This window comes from Equus przewalskii, chromosome 16 (assembly GCF_037783145.1).
Source record: "Equus przewalskii isolate Varuska chromosome 16, EquPr2, whole genome shotgun sequence".
Lineage (NCBI taxonomy): Eukaryota > Metazoa > Chordata > Mammalia > Perissodactyla > Equidae > Equus > Equus przewalskii.
Window position 1 is genome coordinate 8,536,967 of NC_091846.1, and position 20,690 is coordinate 8,557,656.

Sequence of the window (20,690 nt, forward strand, 5' to 3'; positions counted from 1 at the left end):
ATATTAATCCTTTATCTGATATATGGTTTGCAAATATACACAATAGCCAAGACTTGGAAGCAACCTAGGTGCCCATCAAGGCACGAATAGATAAAGAAGATGTGGTATATATACACAATGGAATACTACTCAGCCATAAATTGCTCCACAGTCTGATCCAATTAAATTCAGGCCTCTTTTCAGGGGTGAAAGCCATTCTTTGAGGTTATTCTGACCCCTGGAAGGCTCTTCTTAGCTCTTTCACTGGTTCTCTTTGGTAAACTAGCTTACCTACAGTTTATCTTCTTGCTCTCATGGAGCTACTAGCCTCTTCTTTATTGCTTACCATCAAAAATCTCCATTGTTTTCAGGGCTGGTCCCATGCATAGTGGTTAAGTTTGGTGTGCTCCACTTTGGCCACCTGGGTTCACAGGTTTGGATCCTGGGTGTGGACCTACATCACTTGTCAGCCATGGGCTGCAACCCACATATGAAATAGTGGGAGATTGACACATATGTTAGCTCAGGGCTAATTTTCCTCAAGCGAAAAAAGAAAAGAGGAAGATTGGCAACAGATGTTAACCCAAGGTAAATCTTCCTCAGGAAAAAAAAAAAATCCATTGTTTTCAAGAGTGCCCTTATGCTTGAACTTCTCCCTCACTCTATTCCAAATAAAGTCAGTTTCTTTGTAGAGTGCTTCAGCAATCTTTGTTCTTATGGCCTGTGTCTACCCTTGGGCAAAATCTCTTAGTTAGGGTTCTGCTGGGGTGGGGGTGGGTGGGGGGTGGAGGTGGGACAATGGTCTGTTTCTTTTGGGGTGACATTCCTGATTTACAAGTGGGTGCTAGGCAGGGACAGTAGCTTCTAGTTTTCTCTTTTGCTTCTCCTGGTATTGAACCTATAGTCTACAAGTGAGCCAGGACAACAGTGATCAGGGTCCCAGTATTTTTGACTTGCTGTGCCTGGGGTAGTACCTTTGCTTTGCTTTGCTTTCTTTCTTGAGGCTGCCTGAAAGAAGGGTCCCCTGACCTCTAGGCCACACTTGCATGTAATTTAGCCTCTGCAACATAGACCTGGGGGGAAGAGATGGGCATGGGGATGGGAAGTGATGGTGGCCTGCCTCTCTGAGTGAGGTACTGTAGCTCTTAGCTAGGGGGAGAGGAGATCCGTCATCTTAGCCGTACCCCCCCAGAATGGAGCTTTCGTCATGCTGACATGGATGGGGGCGGGGAAGGAAGGGAGTGAGTCGTGGCTCAAGTGCCATTCACTCTCAGTGTTCTTAGGAGATTTAGTTGATTTTCTTATATAAAGTTTTCTTTATTTGCTATATGCTCTTAGGACAGTTTCCAGAGACTTTAAAAGATTGTTGTTTTTTAAAAATAATTTTCACCAATTATGTTGTTTCCCTGGACAAAGTATCCATGGAGCTCCTCATGCCACCATTGTGGAAGTTCCCTCTCTTACGTGTCTCCTCAGTTTTATTATAATATTAATTGCTATCATTTATTTATTGAGGGATTACTAAGCACCTCGATACATTATTTCTGTCAAAGTCTGTATTCTTGAATAGTCCAGGGACACTAAATACTTGAAAAAATATATTGCTCTGACATGTTGGACTTGTTTGAAAAGTAGTAAGGCCTGCATATTTTTATAATTGTCCTTTTTTTTTTTGTTTTGAGGAAGGTTAGCCCTGAGCTAACATCTGCTGCCAACTCTCCTCTTTTTGCTGAGGAAGACTGGCCCTGAGCTAACATCCATGCCCATCTTCCTCTACTTTATATGTGGGATGCCTACCACAGCATGGTGTGCCAAGCAGTGTCATGTCCGCACCCAGGATCTGAACCGGTGAACCCTAGGCTGCCGAAGCGGAACTTGTACACTTAACTGCTGTGCCACTGGGCCGGCCCCTATAATTAAGTCCTTTTTATAAGAAACTAAGAATAAATTAAGGCATATTCAATCAGAGCAACTGAATGTAATCATTTCACAGCGTGAGTTGATATCGTCTGTTGAAGTTTTCAAAGTATGGGCCAGGGACTACCTGAATAGGAATCACTTGGGTGCTCGTTTAAAAAGCAGAGTTTTGAGCTCCCCTTCAGACTAGTTCTCATGCAGAGGCTAGTGGAGGTATTCAACTCATACAGTGGCCTAAGTTAATGTAGTGCAGACCTGGCTAATGCAGACTTCCACTAAACTTGATTGAATAATAACTTGTCAAAACCACTGTGCTAGGAACTGGTGGTGTATAAAGAGTAAGACCTGCTCTTCCAAACCCTGAAGGTGTGTATGCTATTCGTGAGATTTGTCTGGTGGAAGGAGAGACCGTGGTATAGTAACTTGATATATAGTATGTTACATTAAATTATATACAGAGAGTTGGGGCAAGCATACTTCAAGTAGCCTAAACACACACACACACACACACACACACACACGCACACATACATGCACACACACAATGTGTGCCTTTATTAAAAGGAAAAGCTGGATTAAGGGAAAGTGAAAGCTAAAAAATCATTTAGAGACCAACTTCCTGTGTACTTGGAGTCTTGTGTTGTCGATTCTCCTCTCTCCATATGTTCAACTGCCACCTTTCTACTGATGGACAGTGATTGAATTTAGGTAAGGGTAGAACAGGATAAATATCTCTGACCATTTTCAGTGGCTTGATTGCCTTATGTAATGGTTTAATAAACGTAGTTTTCATACTTAAATAAATATTAAATGAATGAACCTGTGTGCCAAGGTGGTCTGTTAGGAATTCTGACTTTTCCTTCCTTCCCAAATATGGGTTTGTTTTCTAGGAAAAATATTCATATTCTTATTACTTGATCTTATATAATCTTAAGTCAATTATTGATTAACTGGGTTAGGAAGGAAGTTATATATAACTGAAAATAGTATCAAAATGTGTTCACTTATTGTTGAAATCACATCTGATTTTTGGCAACTCTTTTACTGTTTTATAGGCATCACCCAAAATTGATTTGGCATAAACTTATTGTGAAAATAATATCTGATATGTGGGGACAATTTCATTTTCTGGGGATATCATCTAAAAGTAGGCACAGTAATATTACAACAACAACTTAAAGGCATTGAACATGACATTTAATTGCTGATATAGAAGGACCGTTACTACTTATTAACCAGTGACTATTTCTTCTTTGTCTTATTTGAGCATTTCTTCCAAGCATTAGGACAGACCTGAGTTGGGCGCATTTGCAGCCCCCGCTCTGTGTTCCCTCTTCCTTCTGCACTCACCTGATTCTTCCCCCTCTGAGTCCTGGCCCAGGAGCCAGGAAACTGTGGATGTTCAGATTCCCCCTTCACCTGGACATGCAGCTGGGCACAACTTCACTCTTAAGGGGAGCTGCTCCTAGAGAAAGAGGCACCATAGGCCCAGCCTGGCATCTGTCGGTTCTCTTTATATTTCCACACATAGACACTTTCTAATATACAAATTCTTCATTGATTTTTAGACTGAATTTTTTACAAATGGCCCATTTTTTAAAATTATTAATCTGCAACCTGGTTAATCTTCTAGTAAATAATAAAGAATTGGCTACAGCGTAAGAACACTGTTGAAGGATCTGCATTTAAGCAGTCATGGTAAATGTGGCTGCAGTGAAAGCTGTTGAGTGGCTTGACTAGAACAATTATACAGAATACTAGGATGCTTGGCCCTTTTTCCTTTTACATTTCGTATTAAAGAGCATTTGTGTGCTGATAACATTCTGGTTCTATCTGGTATCGAGAGACCTCTCGTAGTGTTGGGATGATCATCCCCGTGGCTATGGCTGGAGTCCAGCTCAGACATAGTGGCACTGAGATGATGGATTCATAGCATGATGTTTTATTATTTCAAAATTAGCTGGCTTTGCACATATCTGGGAACTAATTTTGAAGTTTGCACTAACCTGGAGACAGATAATGGAAAAAGGAGAAAAGAAACCTGGCATTATTTGAGCACCTATCAAGTTCTGTGTTACAGGCAGTAATACTTACACTAAATCTGGGAGGCCCGTTTTATCCTCCCTGTTCCTTTCCTGGGAGGCAGCTGTGGTTCTGAGGGCCCAAGGTTACAGAGCTAGTGATTGGTAGAGACGAGATTTAGCCTGGCCAGCTCCACAGTCTGTGCTCTTTCCACTCATTCCTACAACCAACCAAAGGTTAGTAAATGATTCTTTGTACCTGATTCTATGACTTATCACATACTGGTTATAACTGCTAATGAATATTTCCATAAGGGTTCTTTGCTCATTGTATGTCAGACTTCAAGGTGTGTCTCAACTTCACAATTTTAGGGTAATGTGCAACAGTAAGCGTTTCTCATTCCATTCAGCTTCCTGAGCACTTTATAACTTTCTTTGTGGCCATATAATAGGGTTGGTTGTCTGTCCTTGTCTCATTGGCCTGCTGCCTCTCCTCCTATTGCAGTTCTCTGAAGCACCCGGCCCCCAGTGAGGGGCCTTTCTCCCAAAGATGTATTTGTGAACGTGCTGAATTGGACGCTGCAAGATTAATTGTGGTCTGTTTATGATAGAGCTGGATTAGTATTCACAATCTGTGTATTCTTTATCTTGCTGTCAACTGAGAATATATAAATCTATTTTTTGGTCTGGGTTCATTTTAGCAGATTTGAAGAAAGCCTCCAGTTCAAATGCTGCAAAATCCAATCTACCCAAATCTGGCCTGCGTCCTCCCGGGTACTCGCGTCTTCCGGCAGCCAAGCTGGCGGCGTTTGGCTTCGTGCGGAGCTCCAGCGTGTCCTCGGTCTCCAGCACCCAGTCGGCGGACAGCGCGCAGCCCGAGCAGAGCCGCCTGGCCAACCGTAAGCCGGGCGAGCGGGGTGGGTGGAGGTGGAGGTGGAGGTGGGGTGGGGTGGGGTGGGGGTGGGGGTAGGGGGGCCCGCCCGCGCTGCTGGGGGAAGATGCCCTCGGGCGCGCAGAAGGTGAACAGCAAGTGGGTGTTACAGTGTTTCATTTTATTGGCGTAATAAGCTAAGACTGGAGGTTGACTACCTTTATCTACCATTGTTGGGACTTTAAAAAATAATCTACTGAAGACAAAAAGCCTATTTGGCACTCTCGTTTTCTCAGTTATGGGGAGTTAATGTGGCAGAAAAAGACTTTTGAGTTACTCTTAAATCTAGAAAATGGCTCATCCAGGCACTGATTCCAGGAGCCCTTTGCTTTGCAGTTTCTAAGTAAGAAGGCAAAGAAAGATCCAAAAAAGGTGTTACCACGTTGTGCTGTCATGAAACATATTAGATGTTAAATATTAGTGGAAAGAATCATTTCTGTCACCTCCGATTACCTGTCATTCCTCCATATTGGTGGAGCATTTGGCTGAATTTCTACAAGATCACTAAACGATGTTAGAAATAGGAAAGCATGGCTGAGCTTCTTCAAGTCTGTGCCCAGAAAAGTCCCATTAGGTGAGGTGATGCCACTTGAGGCTGGTTCATGAGACCGATGTTGTAAACTGTAAAGAGTGAATTAAAGCCTCAAGCAAGTCACAGCAGCCACTGTCCCCAGGGAAGATCTGGAGGCTGCCCCATTAGGTTAAGCCTTTGATGACCAAACCCCATCTCAGCCTGGTCAACTTCAAAGTCATTGTTATTGGATCTGAAGCCATGACATCTCAGATGTTGGTTTGCAAGAATTTGCCAGGGGCCAGGAAAGTCTTAGGGGTTTTCTGTGGAGAGCTGTTTTGAAGGGATTATGGTAGTTGAATCAAGCTGGAGTAATGAGAGAGGGAGAGGGGGAGACAGAGAGAGAGAGCAAGAGGAGGGGGAAGGGAAGAGAGATTGAGAATGAGATTGATTTTATATTGTTTTTTCAACTGCCTTTCTCCAAGCTTCTTCTTTCTCTGTCTTTTCTTGGGTTTACAGAGATGATGTGTGGAACATTTGTACCTTTACAGTTCTAAATTTTGGTCTACCTAGTTATTCCTATAAGTAATGCCTTTCGTTTTCTGTTCTCTTGATGTGTTTGTAAGCAGTTTCTGAGAGATTCTGTGCTCGCTTGGTTTCCTTAAGGTGATGTGTCTGAGCCCTGCTTTCATGCAGGCTTCATTGTAGGAGTATCACTGTAATTAGGGACATATCATGGCACAGGAGATGTCTCAAAGTCTGAAATGCGAATATAATAAAGAACTATTTGCACATGTGTAACTCGTATTTTTGGATATGAATGTGTATATTAACAGTCTGAAGATTTTTAAATATAGGAGCAACTATTTGTCATCATTTTTAGTAGTAAAATTCCCAGTGGCATATTTCTCTTTTAGAGGAAGCATATGTGCTAAAAAAATCTCATATGGTCCAGTATATTTCTTTCTAAGCAAGAAGTTAGGGTTTTGATTTCTTACAGAAAAAAAATTAACCTCAGGGTGAATTGACCTATGTCCCCATGGCAGCAGCTTTTGCTAAAAGAGAGCCGACAGGTGTGGACAGAATAATTCCAGGTGTGCTTAGGGCTTTTGTTCTCACCTCTGCTTCAAAGAGTACTGGATAGGGACCCCCCGAGGACCCAGGGAGACAAGAGCTGTTATGTGCCAGAATATAACTCCTTCTTTAAAGACTTCATATTAAAAGCAATATTTACTCTATTCAGAATTGTTTTCTATTTTGAAAGAAAGGGTGTTAGAATCGGTTTGTAATTAGTCACCTAACTTTATGTAAGATTTGTACTTCAGTAAACCACAAACTTTGCACGTCTTTGAATTGATGTCTTAGTATCATTAATCCTTATACTTGTTATTAAATTTAATGTCAAGAAAAATTTTGTTTCTGTTCTTTAGTGGAGAGACGATGCTTTGATGACAACGATCGAGTAAAATATGAAGCTCTTGTAAGAGCCAGGTCCTTAGATCAGATCCTGGGAGCAGAGCTCTGCTGGCTTAGCTCATAGGAACAGCTAACACAGTATCAGAGCTGGCTCTCTTTTCCTTCTTGGAACATTGGTCTTTCCTCAGACACCATTTTCACTTAGGATTCATTGTGGGAATACCACTGAAATTAGAGATTACATCGTGGCACAGGAGATGTCTCAAAATCTGAAACATAACTATAGAAAGGAACTATTGGCAAATCTGTAGTTCATATTTTTCGATACTCATGTGCCTGTAAACAGTCTGAACAGTGTCCTCAGTGACCGTGGCATCCTGTATTCAGGACACTTTTAAGTGATGCATTATGAACTTATTAGTGTTTCTTGGGCTGCCCTGGCTCAGTTGCAACTCTTGCTGTGCTGTTTTCCTGGGTCCTGAGGGGCAAGTGGTAATGAGTGTGGAGAGGAGAGGCCTGTGGGCCCCCTGATCTGTGCAGAATCTGTCCTCCACCTGGGCTCAGGCTCCGTGCCATTAGTTCAGCCCCACTGGGCAGGGGCCTCGGTGTGTCTTTTTACGTTTTCCACAACGTTTGGGCAAAGGGAGCAGACACAGGGAAATGAATTCTCTCTATCCATCCTGAGGACCTGAGGGTATCTTAGCATCGAGTCTACCTCCTCATTTTACAGCTGAGCAAACTGGGATCAGAATGACTTGCTCCCGGCTCAGGATTAAGGTTCTTTTTCCTTCTATTTACTTCTTAAAGCTGCCAAAGTGGTGAAGACACGCCCATGATTTAGTCTTTTCTTTCTAATAGTAAAGCAAATCTTGGAGTCAGAGTAGCTTTGAGAAGGCCCCTCAGGCCAAACCCACCTCTCCCTGCTCCTTTCCGGGTTGTCACCTGACCTGTGTGAACACTTGAAGTGATGGGGAGCATTCCATCTTGTGAAAAAGCTGGCTCTGAGGCAGGCCGCTCTCATTGTCAGCCAGTGCTCCACGTGGGTTCAGGCTGCCTCCGTGTAATTTCCGATTAGTGGCTCAGTTCCTCTGGATTAACACACAAACTTTCTCTTCATTGTGCTGCAGGAGACAGCCTTTGGCAGCTCCCTTCACTCCTTTGCAGGTTCATCATGTGAAGATTATGAAGTTGGCCCATTAGAACCTCAAATAAAACTTCAAATTACACTAGCTAGTGACCCACAGCTTTTGTAAGATTTAAACTGAGTGGGGCGGGGGGTGGGGGTGGGGAGTAATTCTCTAACTTAAGACAAATTTAAACTTAAAATCATAGTATTTGAGCAGGTTTGACCCAGTGTGTAGCTCATAATTTTTTTTATAGTTTTCAGAGAAGGAAAAAGCCCTCCAATATGCTTTAGGCAAGAGAAATTTAGAGAAGAACCATTACTGTAGTATTGAATGTTGGTAACCTACTGTAGCCTAAGGTGTAGCTAGTTGTCAGATTTCTTACTAGTTAGATGGAGACTTGATTTTCCCAGTGGGCGAGTAGGTGTAATTTAAAGTTAAAACCTTTGGGGGGGGTGTGTGTGGGAAAAATAGGAAGGCTTAGGGTTTCATGAATTAATCCTTAATGAAAATGAATCATATCACCCAAGGATAGAATGATTTATGTAGAGGATCGTATCTCATTGTGTATTCTGAGTAGCATCTAACATGTTGGGTGCTCAAGAAACAGGAAATATCTATCAGAAAAGAATATGCAGAAGATGGCGTTTGCATCTGTCCTTTTCAATTTCTCCTCCTCTTCCTCTCTTCACAGATACTATCACACTTTCTCTACGGGATGAGCTAAGACCAGAAATCTTGAGACAAAGAATTTGAAAGAAATACAAAAGAGAAATGAAGGGTTTCTTTTCTTGGTGCAGAAAAGTAGTAGAATGTTTGGGAAAGTAGGGATTGTAGGGGAGGAAGACATTTCCTCTACCCGCTCTGGGTCCTTCTGGCTGGAGAACGAATTAAATTCACATGAGACAGAATAACAGGAGAAAACTAAACAAAGTTTTATAACATGTATACATGGGAGAGGCTCAGGCAAACTGAGCAACTTGCCAGAATGGCTGAAGCCACCACCTTAAATATCATCTTCAGCTAAAGGCAAAGGAGGATGTTGGGGGAGGTTAACAGACAAATACAGTAAACAAGAGTAAGATTATTATGCAGATTTAAGTCCTTGCCTTCCTCATTGATTAAAAGTTTCTAGAGATAAGGTCTTCCCCTTCTTCCTGGTACAGAGAGGGAGACACCTTTACAGATGGAGATTTCCTTTACAAATGTAAATGTCTCTTACAAAGGGTAAGTAAATTCTACTTTTCAGAGTTTCTTTCCTGTCTGCAGTTTTTTAAAAAGTAACCAGCCCAAAATAATGCTCATGCCAAAGAGACATATCTTGGGGTGGCCAATTCCAGTCCCTCACAGGATCTAGTTGAGGAGGTGAAGAGAGAGGCTGACATTTGTATAAATAATCATGACACAAGGATATATATGTGCCCACAGTTTTAAAAATGATACAAAGTTGGATAGAAGTTCATGAGTTGGGGTGGAGGCTTAATTTCTGAGTAGAGTGATCAGGGAGTTTCTCAGAGGTGGTTGTAAGCTGGGCAATATTTTGGAAGGTGGAGATGGGCTCTTGGAGATCTTTTGAGGGGAGTTGTTGGTGCATCCAGAAAACCTTCTGAATCTGAGGGGTTGCCATTTCTGTGCAGCTTGCCAGTTCATCATGGCGTTGTCTGTCTCCTGTATTCTGAGGCTCATGTGTTTGGGCTCCCCAGGTTTGTTCTCAGAAGGCATCTATTCCAGTTTTTCAGTCATCTTATCCACAGTTTCAGCTCTTAGCACTTCGGACACAATACTGCATCCATATCTCTAGTCTCAACCTCTCTCTAGAATTACTCATCTACATTTCAAATGGCCTTCCAGATATCTCCAATTGGGTGACTCAAGTCACCTCAAACTGAACATCTCCCAAAAGTGAATCTTTCATTATCTTTTGAAAATCAGTACCTTCTCTCAAAGTTACTCTATCTTTTAATAATATCTGTGATCTCCTGGCTACTGAGGCTGGAAACTTTAGAGTCAACATTACCTCTCACCTTCTTTTCACCTTCTTTTGCATTCAATATCAAATCTGATCAATTCTTTCTCTCTCTTATTTGCTCCTGCCCCCTCTTCTCTCCTCATCATTTTAGTTTAAATCGATGATACCTCTCACCTAAACTATTCCTAGTTCATCTTCACTCTCTAATCCACCAGCGACGTGGTCCTAGATAATTTTCCTTTTCACTCTGTTTTGATTGCTCCATGACACCCCTGGGCTTGCTTCAGCTGCTTGCCGGAGGTTCCAGATCTTCCATGACCTGCCCAGCCCTCTTCTCCTTTCCCACATGCCATCCCCTGACATATACCCTCAGTTAGCCAACCAGAATTACTCACCTTTTTCTCTGAGGACTTTGTGCTTTCCTGTCTTTGGGTCTTTGTTTGAACCATTCGTCTCTGGAGTGCTCTCTCCTCCCCGCCCCCTCATCTCTCTGTAGATTCTCATTTTCAAGTGCCCTTCAGATACTTCCTCTAAAAAGCCTTCCCTCATCTGTGAACTCAAAGTGATCTTTTCTCCCAGGAACTCTTACAGTCCCTTGCTTATATCACTTTTGTGGATTATCACATGCCATCTTGTTGTAATTATTTGTTTCTATGTCTTGTCTCCCCTATGGACTGTAAGCTCTTTGAGGGTGAGGGTTATGTCTCTTAATAATTTCAGTATCCCTCACACTACCTCAAATGGCCTGTACGCTAGTAGAATTTCAAGAGAAATTCTCTCCCAATGAAAACATTTTCTCTTATGTAAGAGTATGAAACAAGAGAGACCTTTGAGAGAGTAACTTTCAGAAGTGTTTTGTATGGGGAAACATTTTCACTTTATCAAGACTGTCACAGGTCTTGATAGTTGGTAAAGTTCATCATTGTGGTTTTCACAATTTTCTTTTCTTTTTTTTTTTTTTTAAGATTTTTTATTTTTCCTTTTTCTCCCCAAAGCCCCCTGGTACATAGTTGTGTATTTTTAGTTGTGGGTCCTTCCAGTTGTGCTATGTGGGATGCCACCTCAGCATGGCCTGATGAGTGGTGCCATGTCTGTGCCCAGAATCTGAACTGGCGAAAACCTGCGCCGCCGAAGCAAAGCACGCAAACTTAACCACTCGGCCACGGGGTCGGCCCCCACAATTTTCTAAATTATCTCTAAAATGTTACTTCCATTGACTCTGGTGTACCTATAGATAATTTGTACAACTCAAAGAGTAGAAAAAGATAATAGATCATTTATAGTATAATTCTATTCAGAGATAAATCATCATGTAGACTGACCTAATAGTCTCACAAATGTCTAATAATATATATATCTCCTTGCATATAATAAGGCATTTAAAAAGAATTGGGCTAACACCTTTTTCTGATGAGGCTTTTCATGAGAGATTTTTCAAAGTTTCCAAAATTAGGTATCTCAATTTGGAGAGGTTAGATGTTCTCATTAAATTTTAGAGTTTTGTTTCTTGTTTTAATACTTAAATAAGTAGATATTCTGTTAATTATTGAATAGGATTTGGGTTCTGGGGATGATAATCTGAAGTGAAAATCACTAGCCTTTTTGGAAGGTTAATCAATGAAAATAAGGGTTAATATGAAAGCTTTTTGCAAGTTAACTTCAGCATTTATGCTTATGAATACTATAAAATACATTTACATGCATAATATGTTTGATTTTCTGTATCTGGCATGCATTCTAAATAAGATCAGAGTTGACAAGAAGTATTATTAATAATTTCCACCGAAACAGCCATTAACCTATCTCATATTCCGTTGGCAAAGAAGGAGTCATTTTTTATTCATGGAAAAAGGAGCTGAAAGGGACCTGTGAGGTCAGATTTCAGAGAAGCTATTGCCTATTTGAGATTAAGCCTTATTAACGTCCTTGCATATTTCCTTTCAAAACACGCTGACAATGATCAGGTCTACCCAGAATGAGATTGGAGTATGAATGTTTTTTGTTTTCTTTTTAAGAAAGCTGACTGTTTATGGTTGTAAGTAAGATAAACTGAAAGTTGGGAGATAATATTTTTATTTATAGTAAAAATAATCTCTAGTTGAACTGCCTCATTTTTCTTGGTTGTCTTGTTTTGTGAAGATCAGATTGTTCGTTTTCCCTTTTTCAATCCGGCACTCTTTCAGCATCTGTTATAGAGTAAGCATGAGGCTCAGGGCTGGGGCTACTGTGATCAGGACAACGTGCTCCTTGCCCTTGAGAAGTTACAATCCAGTGGGGAGACAGGAGTGTGCAGGGAACTGTTAGTGTGGCTCTGCTTGAAGACCACGCGGCATTTGGTGGGCGAGTCGGGGAGGAGGTATGTGAAGGAGGGAGCGTCTCATCCCTTTCGCCTGGGGATGAGGACAGAGCTGACAGCCCTCAGGTCCTCACCTGCTGTCTCAGTGCTGCTGTGTTATATCTTCAGATCTAATTATTCCACGCTGGTTTTAGATAATGACAACTTTCTGGATTTGCTGTAAAATAATCCAGCAAAGAAAAAAAAACTGGAGGGGGTGGGAAGTTTAGATGAAAAAAGATAGGCAAATTTTTGATCATCCTTGAAGTTGGATGATGGGACTAGGAGAGTTCATTACACTATTTACTTCACTCTTTTTGTATGTTTGAAATTTTCTATAAAGGAAAGTTACAATCCTGCCTTGTCTCTGTATTGGCTTGCATTTCTTAAGAGACATTATGGCATAGTGGTGAAGGATGTGGTCTCTGGAAGTAGACTGCTTGGGTTTGTATTCTGCTTCCACCATTTACCCGCTCTGTGACTTTGGGCAAGTTACTTACTCTCTCTATGCCTCTGCTTCCTCATTGTAAAATAACAATATTACTACTAAGTAAAAATAATGTTAACACCATAGGATTGATGGGAACATTAAAGAGGATTAATATAAGCAAAGTGCTTAGAACAGGGCCTTGCACAATAATAATAATACTGTTTCTATGGCTATGTCCATCCATTGGCCATGTGCATTGGCCAAGAGAATTTTACTCTTGAGAATGATTTAAAATCTCAGTTGGAAAAATGGCCGTGATGGATTAACTGTGTCTGGCATGGGTAAGGAAAGTGGTAGTCATAACATGTAAGTCAGGAAGATGACATGCAGTCTATTTCAAAATCTTTATAATCACCTCTCTCATATATGGTGAATAGCTTTCTGAGAATTAAACTGAAACATAGCATTTATGAGACATTAGGGTGGCGGTTCCAGAAGGTAATCAGTTGATTTTCATGGGAATCTCTTACTTTGGGCTATAAGCTTGTGGTTGTTTGGATATTTATAAAATACAGGCAAGAAAAGTTGTATTTTGATTTCTTTATCTAAAAGGGCTTTGTCAGGCCCTTAGCATGTTATCTTTTAAGAAAATACGTTCAGTTGGGTTCCCTTTAAATGAAACATTTATGCAAGGTGACTAATACATAGCACATTAATCTAAGCTGATGGCTTTTAAAACCTCTGCTCAAAATAGAAACTAAGAGTTGGATCTGATTTTATTTCTGTGCCTTTCTAATGTCTGTAGGAAAAAATGGGAACATTTGCTTTTGCAGCATGTGGAGGTTTCACACAGTTCTCATTTTGCTAGAGTCTAATTTCCATTGTACTAGGGTTTTACTTTGTCAAATATCTCAACCCGATTTGGGTGGGTGGGAAAAGAGAAGAGTGAGAACAAAAACCAAAATAAGCTCCTGATTTTCTCTGGAAATGAGGAAGTCAAACACATGTCTCTGATGGATTTAAATATCTATGTCCCTGGAATCTGTAATTATGTAATTTAAAGTATTCTTTATAAGGAAAAAATAGAATCATTTTCAGTGAATCTTGCTGTTAATTTTCCCAATTATCCCCACACATTCAGTTCTTTATTTTTCTCTTTGCTTCCTTCACACACATTTACAAAGGAGAACATGGTTCTTCTGAGTATTGTTCAGCTTTGCCTATAAGTGAAAATATATTTTTTTATTGCTTAAGCAAACCTATTTTATCCACTTTGACTCAGATATGTGAGCAAAACTGTTAGAAATCACACTGTCCTTCAAAAGGTTTGTAAGTGCCATGTTGTAGCATGTTCCAGCTCATTCACAATATTTAATGAAGAAAGGATACTTTGAATTATGGAAAAGTGATCAAGATAAGAAACATGGCACACTTGCACGTGTCATATGCATGAAAATCAGTATTTAGGTAGTTGAATAATCTTTGGGAAAGTCAGCTAACCTTACTGGACTCAGTTTTTTGTTTTTTTGCTGAGGAATACTCACCCTTAGCTAACATCTCTTGCCAATCATCCTCTTTTTGTATGTGAGCTGCCACCACAGCATGGCCACTGATAGATGAGTGGTGCAGGTCTGTGCCCGGGAACTGAACCTGAGCTGAAATGGAGCACACCAAACTTAACCACTAGGCTACCAGGGCTGGCCCTGGACTCAGATTTTTATTATATAAAGTTGAGAGGAATTGAATTAAATGAATTGACCACTTTTGGCTCTCAAGAGCCGGTTTATTCTCAAGAATAAAGAAAGAGCTTTATTCTCAAGAATAAAGATCCTGTGACTTTATTCTATAAAAATATGTGGAACCATTTATGGTTCTTAAATGATGAATAATCAGAAATGTATTCAAGAAAAATTAATATAATAATGGTGAGCAAAGTAGTTTGGAGACCAGAGACCGAAGTGAGAGATCTTAGTTCTTCCAAAATTAGGGATACTTCCCTCTGGCCAGATATTACTTTTGTTATTTTTTCCCTGTCAGTTGGAAATTTCAGAACACTAACAGACAGAGAGCAGCTCAAAGGTTCTACTGTCCTGCTTTTTTTCTATAAAATACAGGGCTGTGAGGATTTTGGAAGTCACCTTCTTCTCCTGCCCTCTGCCTCATGCTGGGCATCTTAGATTATTGGTTCAGGACCAGAACAGAGATGGGGAGGTGAGAAGAGGGAGAAAGAGGAGGGGGAAATGTTTTCATATCTTTTACTGCTTTTGTCTTAGCAGAAATTATAGGTCAGGGGTAACATTCTGTTAGAACTCTAACTTCACTTGGGATAGTGACAGAGAAGAAATAGTAAAAAGCATAACTTCTAGACTGATATTGATTTCTTACAGGAACTTTGCCAATAGGGCATGCTTTCTTGTATCGCTGTAATACACACAGGCTGTCTTCTGGGAAAGTTCATAAAGATCCTTGCAGTATCTTCCTTAAGGCAATAGACAGGGGTCACAGACTGATAATTCCTTTTGCTTTCAGTGAGAAAGAAAATAAATGTCAGTGGGTTCTTTGGCTCCCATAACAAGCAGCAACTGGGAGGTGAGGGTTAGTGGGAGCCTGAAATAGGGGTTAGCAGTGGGGGATGGAAAGAAAGGACCAAAGGGGAAAGAGTCAGAACTGACAGGTCAAGAGCACCTGAGAGGATGGGCTGATTGGAAGGATGAGGATGCCACTGGCAGAACTGTGGGTTCAGGAGGAGGAGCAGGTTTGAGGGCCTCTGGTCATGTTGAGGTCCCAGAAAAGTGTGCATATAAATACATCTAGCAGATTTAGAGAAATACTGGAATGCAATTCAGGAGAGCAGTTGTGGAAAATAAGTCATGTTTGGAACCATGACTGACATCACTGTGGGGGTGCAAGTAGGTAAGACAAGAAGAGGGATGGCGACAGGTTCTGCAGGGCATATCTCGCTAGGCTGGGAGCAGGGAGGACACAGCCAGAGGAGGTCTGGTCAGTGAGGAGGGAGAAGCGTCAGGAAAGCCCAGGGAGGAGAGAGACTCGTGGAAAAGAGATGGTCAGTCAGTGCCGTCTGTGCTGTGAAGGCTGACGTTTCAATATTGAGAAAAATGGGTCTGCAGACTTGGTGATTGGGAGGTCACTGGTAACTCTGAAGTTAGTTTGAACAAAATGTATAAAGGCAGAAATCAGATTACAAGGGGGTGAGGAAGGTAGAGATGGAGAATATACATGAATATTAAGATGTTTGGTGGGGGAAAGAGGAAGGACTGTCACTCAGCAGAGGAGCAGGGAAAGTTGTTTTGTGTTGGGTAGCCATGAAGACAGAAAGAAAGGGATAATGGACAAGTGCAGAGAAATGTTGGATGGAAGAAAAAGAGCTTCAAGGAGTTCACATTAGGCAGCTTCATTTGTCCTAGGTAATTAAAAAGCAGGGTTTTCCAAAGAGCAAACATGATGGAATTAGGATTTCATGAACTAAAAAGGCATGTGATGGTTACCTGGAGCAGTACTGTATGAGTCAGTAAGAGGTGAAGGGGGACGTGCAGAGTTGTGTAAAGGCCAACTTGAGCTTGGAGAACTTGGTTTTATACTGGAAGCAGTCTACCAGATTTTAGGACTGTCTCCAGTGATGTGGTAGATAGATCACACTTCTCTCCATCTATTGTCCCTATTGCACTGTAAGTTAGAGCAATTCAAATTCCAGAGCGAATATATGTTTTTCAGGAGTTTTGAGTTGATTGATATTTAAATACAACTCTATGGAAGCAGAGCTGCTGGTTGGAGGGGGATGGAGAGAGCCCTGGGCCCTCTCTGCCTTTCTCTTTCTCTGCCTTGCGTCCTGCTCGACCATTTCCTAAGGGATTCCATGGAGCACATTTGGAAATCACTGGTTTTATGGCAAATGTGTCTAGTTGGCTCAGGAATTGGAGATAGAATTCACTACTGTGGTCAAAAGAGTAAAATTCTCTTCTAAAATTTAAATTCCTAATTAGCATCACCAAGAAAGGCATTTTGTTACCTGCTTGTTTATAATAGAGTCCTTGTGTGTCTCTAGAGCATCGTTGTCCAATAGACCTTTCCGCGATGATGAAATGCTCCATATCAGTGCTCTTGGTACAGTAGCCACTGGGCATATGGGTCTGTTGAGCCATTGAACCATGGCTAGCGTAACTGAGGAAGTGAATTCTAAATTTTGTTAATTTTAGCACCTGGTGGTTATCCTATTGGACAAGACGATTCTGGATTGTATTATCAGTTTGGATTTTCTAACGGATATAATAGTGCTTCTGATCATAAGATGTTTAAGGTTCATATTGGCCGGCATTTCTTCATCCCTGTGGAGGCATCCCACACGAATCCCTGAAGACCAGAGCTTTGAGCCCCTGGGTTGGTGACATGTAACTAGTGAAGATCTCCTATTTGATCCCTTTAAAGTTTTGTATAGGGATTAGGACTGGGGAGACTTTTCTAAAACCATAAATTCTACCTCTATCTATGACTGCTTGTTTTATAAGTTTATACCATTGATCCTAAGACTAGGACTTGGAAGATGGCATAAACCATCCATTGTTATAGAGCTCAGAGCCATTAACCTCATAATAAGAACATGTAATTTAAAATTTTGTTTAAGATATCTTCATGGAGTATAAATATCATAACTTAATCCCACTCTATCTAGTCAGGGTTGAACAATATCTAAAGTAAAAGGAAAAAGAAGACGGGGGAGAGAAATGTATTAAGTCAAAGGAAAGATGGAGGGGGAGGGTAAGGAAGGAAAGTGAGGGGAATGAGGTGTAGGTGGTAACATATCTGTGGTGGGAAATAACCAAGAAGGGGATCAGAAGCTGTCAGTGCTCCGTCAGCCTCTTTCTGGTTTCCTTGAAGACCTCCTGTTCAGCCACTCTCCTGCCCTGCCCTCCCCAGGGTGGAGGCACAGTGAGAACTAAAGGGAACATGCAAGGTCAAGGAAGTTCTTTGGATCTCTTGAGATGCAGAAATTTGTATTTTCAAGTAAGAGAGATGCCAGACTGCTGATGAAACCCTGTGCAGCCAGTCATAAAAAATTCTTAAATGTATGATTATAGATAAAAAGAAAAAGAAAATTTCATTTCTGTGAAATGCAAATCTTATCCTGTGAGTTTGCTGTGCAGACAATAGAACTATTAAATCGCTTTAGGTTCTTTGCATTGTACATTCTTGAACAGGAGCAGCCTGAATTGAAAATAAAACAGGATATGGGTAAAAATAAGTGAAATGTAGATTTTTACCTGCTAGCAAGTACCACCAGCTGAAATGAAATGTTGTAGAACTTGTGATTAAGAATGACAGATCCCATTAATGCTATAACCGCTATTGAGATGTTTCTGTTCCACCAATAAACACCAAAAATTCTATCTGGTGAGTGTGATAACTTTTGGAGGCTACGCTCACATATTTTGTTGAGTGTTCTTACACAGTTGAGCGTGTGCAGGTTGAGTATGAGACAGTTTTGGTTCCTATGGTGATTTCAGTAAAATAGATTCACCTGCTGGGGCTGAATATCATTGAGCAGTGTATGCAGTTGTGAATTTGGCACTGCCAACTGAAAGTTCCTTTCTGGCTATGTTATGTAAGGATGATTGTGACCAGGCTACATGTCAACCAGTCACATGCTTCAGGATAACCAATAACCAGAGTCACTAAAGACTAGGTGTTGTTCTTTGTTTTCCTTTAAATTTAGTTGGTCTTGTTAAAAGTCACACACAAAAAAGGAGAACTGATTGAAATGTTGGAAAAATTGTTTATATATGCTGAAGATAATGTGTCTTTTGTCTCTTTATATCTAATATATCTTTTATAATTATGTATGAAAATATAGTTTGTCAATTACCCCTTTTTTCCCCTTTAAATTAGCAAAGTAGTGAAATATAAAGAGAGCTGAACTGGTAGCCAGGAATACAGGACCCTGACCTCAGCTCCTTTACTAAGTGGCTGAGTGGCCTTAGGCAAAGTGCTTGACTTGTTTGGGCCTCAAATTTTTCATCTGTAAAATGAGGCATTCGGACTTGGTGATATTCAACAATGCCTTCAAATGCTTCTTAAAAAAAAGTCATAATGTTAAGCTGAATGACAGAATGTGTTTATTCTTCTTAATGATTGTGGGGCCATAACAGATTATGGTATCAGCTGGGTCAACCAGGCATTATGGGGTTGTGACTGAGTCCCTACTATTTTAATGTGTAGATATCTGTGTGTAATGTGCTGTTCTAACTTGGAGCACACCAGGACAGAAATAAAATGTGAGCTAGCCTTCCGTCAGTCTGCGTCCACGCTGGCTGGCTGACCCCCAGCATCTCTGCTGTGTTAGGGCTGTGTGGGGTTCAGTTCAGATAGCTGCTTGTCACGCAAGCCAGGACTTTGTGAAGACAACAGGGATATGTTGAGAATAATTAAGCCCATAAGATAGAATTAGATGCATTTACTAGGTATTATTTTTACCTTAAGTGTATACAATAAATTTAGGATATATGTAGTAGACTTTGATGTAATGACTAGTTCTTCCTCTCTAAGGAACTGGTGAGAACCTTCTCCTAGAATTGCTAAGACATTGTGATTTCGCTTTCTTATATCAGCCTTTAGTCTGTGGTTCTGTTTCTGTACTAATTCAAAGTGGACTCGAAGTAAAGTGTTTTGTCGCAGTATTGCTAAGGAGGGTTACTTCTTCCAAGAAGTTCTGAAAAGTTTCCTCACTTCCTTTCCTTTTCTACACGAGAGCATTTCTTTACCGTGTCCACGGTCCTTTCTCTAATTTGACTGCTTTGTTCTCTTTCTGTGTATTTGGGGTTTCTGTGGGCAAAGAATGAGATATTTTACAATCCTTTTTTATGTAACTTCTTCATATGGGTCTGAGTGAAAATGGATGGATTTCTCTGGCAGAAACATGGATGCCGTGGCCACGGCTTTTTGCATCTCCCTGCCTGCTGCCACTCAGGAGGACCTCGGTTAAGCTTACTCTGCCCTTGCCTGAGCAGGCATAGGACCCTGCCATTCTTACCACTAGTATGTGGCAAGGGAGGGCCACCAGCAGCTCTGAGAGCTGTGGGAGGGGGTTTCCCTGCCCTCCTCCACCTCTGTTGGTGACTGTCCTGGTTGTGTGCTAAGGAGACTTGGGGCTAAGTATTAGCAGATGCTGGTGCCCTTCCACCACCCAGTCTCTGCAGTTTTTAGGGTTGGCTGCTAAAAATGTAATATAGGGAGCCTCACTGACATTCCTTTGTGTGTGTGTGTGTGTGTGTCTGTGTGTGTACGGACATACATGTGTAAGCATACACCCTTACTACAGGTTTGCCAACAGTCACAGTGAAGTCTCCCCACCCTCACCTCTTGCCCTTGCCACAAATAAGTGTGACAGGAAAGTGGCCACCCCAGAATCTCCTACCATGGCCTCTGTGACAGAAATCTGAGGCTGGAATCTTTTTCCCAGCACTCTTTCTTTGAAACTGTGTGTGGCAGGGAGTTGACACAGCAGACAGCCTCAGCTGTCAGCTGCCAACACCTATTTACTCTGGCCCTTTTGATTAGAAAATGAAAAATGCCAACACATCTCGGGCGCCGTCAGCCCCGAGGTGTGCCTCTAAAGTTGGTGCCGATATCTGAGACTTCTGTCGCCACCAGTAAGGTTTGTTAGTGAAGGAAAATGAGCCTGGATGGACCCTGTCAAAATGGTTTCACTGAATAAATATGCTAATTAAGGCAGAGGTCAAGGAGCAGGTGTTGTTTCAAGCAGGTGCTGTTAGTTTGTGTCTTACAGTGGCTCTGAAAGTGCATGAGAAACAGTCGTGTCTTCCTAGTTTTTATTACAGTTGAGGAAAAGATGTGCTCACTGGCTAGGGACTGGTTACTTGTCCAGGAAATGTAAGTTCCCTTTGGATAGCCCTTTACATCCTTGGGCATCTTCATATACTGCACTAGTTTCCTTCTTCACATGTCCTTAGCGGTCTGTTCCTTCCTTTGTTCACCATCAAAGAGGCCTAGAAGGTCCATGCTGGCACCTTAGATATTATCCAAGT

The 20,690-nt window shown here is 41.3% G+C and overlaps 1 protein-coding gene across 13 annotated transcripts in view; it reads left to right on the plus strand.

Annotated features, from left to right (window-relative positions):
• The window catches only part of MTUS2 (microtubule associated scaffold protein 2), a 559,616-nt gene that overhangs the window by 228,004 nt on the left and 310,922 nt on the right, over nt 1-20,690 (plus strand). For 9 of the 13 annotated variants that reach the window (XM_070577881.1, XM_070577872.1, XM_070577876.1 and 6 more), the window contains one exon: nt 4,619-4,816. In XM_070577881.1, coding sequence (XP_070433982.1) covers nt 4,619-4,816 — 198 coding nt within the window. The remainder of the gene's footprint in view (nt 1-4,618; nt 4,817-20,690) is intronic. The other 4 variants (XM_070577884.1, XM_070577882.1, XM_070577883.1 and 1 more) reach the window with 1 other exon arrangement.